The 873-nt window shown below is 28.3% G+C and overlaps 1 protein-coding gene across 1 annotated transcript in view; it reads right to left on the bottom strand.

The window, feature by feature from the left end:
* The window catches only part of LOC21408287 (auxin-responsive protein IAA1), a 3,647-nt gene continuing 2,774 nt past the window's right edge, over nt 1-873 (bottom strand). Inside the window, exons 4-5 of the mRNA XM_024167328.1 lie at nt 471-532; nt 1-307 (exon numbers count right to left, since the gene is read on the bottom strand). Of these exons, the coding sequence (XP_024023096.1) occupies nt 264-307; nt 471-532 (106 nt within the window). The 3' untranslated portion in view covers nt 1-263. The remainder of the gene's footprint in view (nt 308-470; nt 533-873) is intronic.

The raw sequence follows: 873 nt of genomic DNA, 5'->3' as shown, positions 1-873 counted from the left end.
GTACAATCATCTAATGGCTTCTTTCTTATTAATTCATACTGATATTTAACAAAGACGTTTCATTATGCTTGACTAAGCCATACAGGCGTAGTCTAGTAGTAGTAGGACACGATGAGGATGCTCTGAATTCGAGTCCCACTAAAAAGACCCTCACACCTTTTTCGATTACTCATTTATCTTTAAACAAAAAGCAAACTCTACACCTAATTTAAGCTACTATATTTACATTCATGGAGTCTCTCCAATTTCAGTTGATTTGTGTCTTAATTCGTGCTTGTGTATGATCTGGAGTTGTATGGTGTCGGAGCTGTTAAAAAAAAAAAAAAAAAAAAAAAAAAAAAAAAAAAAAACAGGGAAAAAGAAATTGGTAAACGAATTTTAGTATTAATATATAACAAGTTTAGGTTATCAGAAAGAGATGAGATCACTAGTAATGTATATCATGTATATTTTAAGAACTTATGTATTACCTAATCCAACAGCCTCTGAACTTTTCATCAGCCTTATACGCTTGCATGATTCTGTGAACATTCTGCCATTGAAAAAGAGATAAGCAGAATATAATCATAATTAAATTAATCAAATATATGAAGCTAACTTCAACGGAAAAGATAAATCATATTATTAGTTTCATTAACATATGGGTGTGGTTCTAATGATTACTCTAACATTATGAGTATTATTGTTTTAATTGTATTATATTAAATAAACGGCTACAATAAATTGAATAGTCGACTAAAAAAATATTATGTGACAATTAACAAGATTGGATTTTTATCACACCACGTCATCAGATTTTTAATATTGATAGATAATTAGCATCAACGAAAATATAACTACTAAAAAAGCGTTCATATATATATATATATATAT

The sequence above is a fragment of the Morus notabilis genome, unplaced genomic scaffold (assembly GCF_000414095.1).
Source record: "Morus notabilis unplaced genomic scaffold, ASM41409v2 Scaffold100, whole genome shotgun sequence".
In the NCBI taxonomy this organism is placed as follows: domain Eukaryota; kingdom Viridiplantae; phylum Streptophyta; class Magnoliopsida; order Rosales; family Moraceae; genus Morus; species Morus notabilis.
The sequence above is the reverse complement of the archived record's forward strand: the minus strand, read 5'-3'. Positions and strand labels throughout refer to the sequence as shown.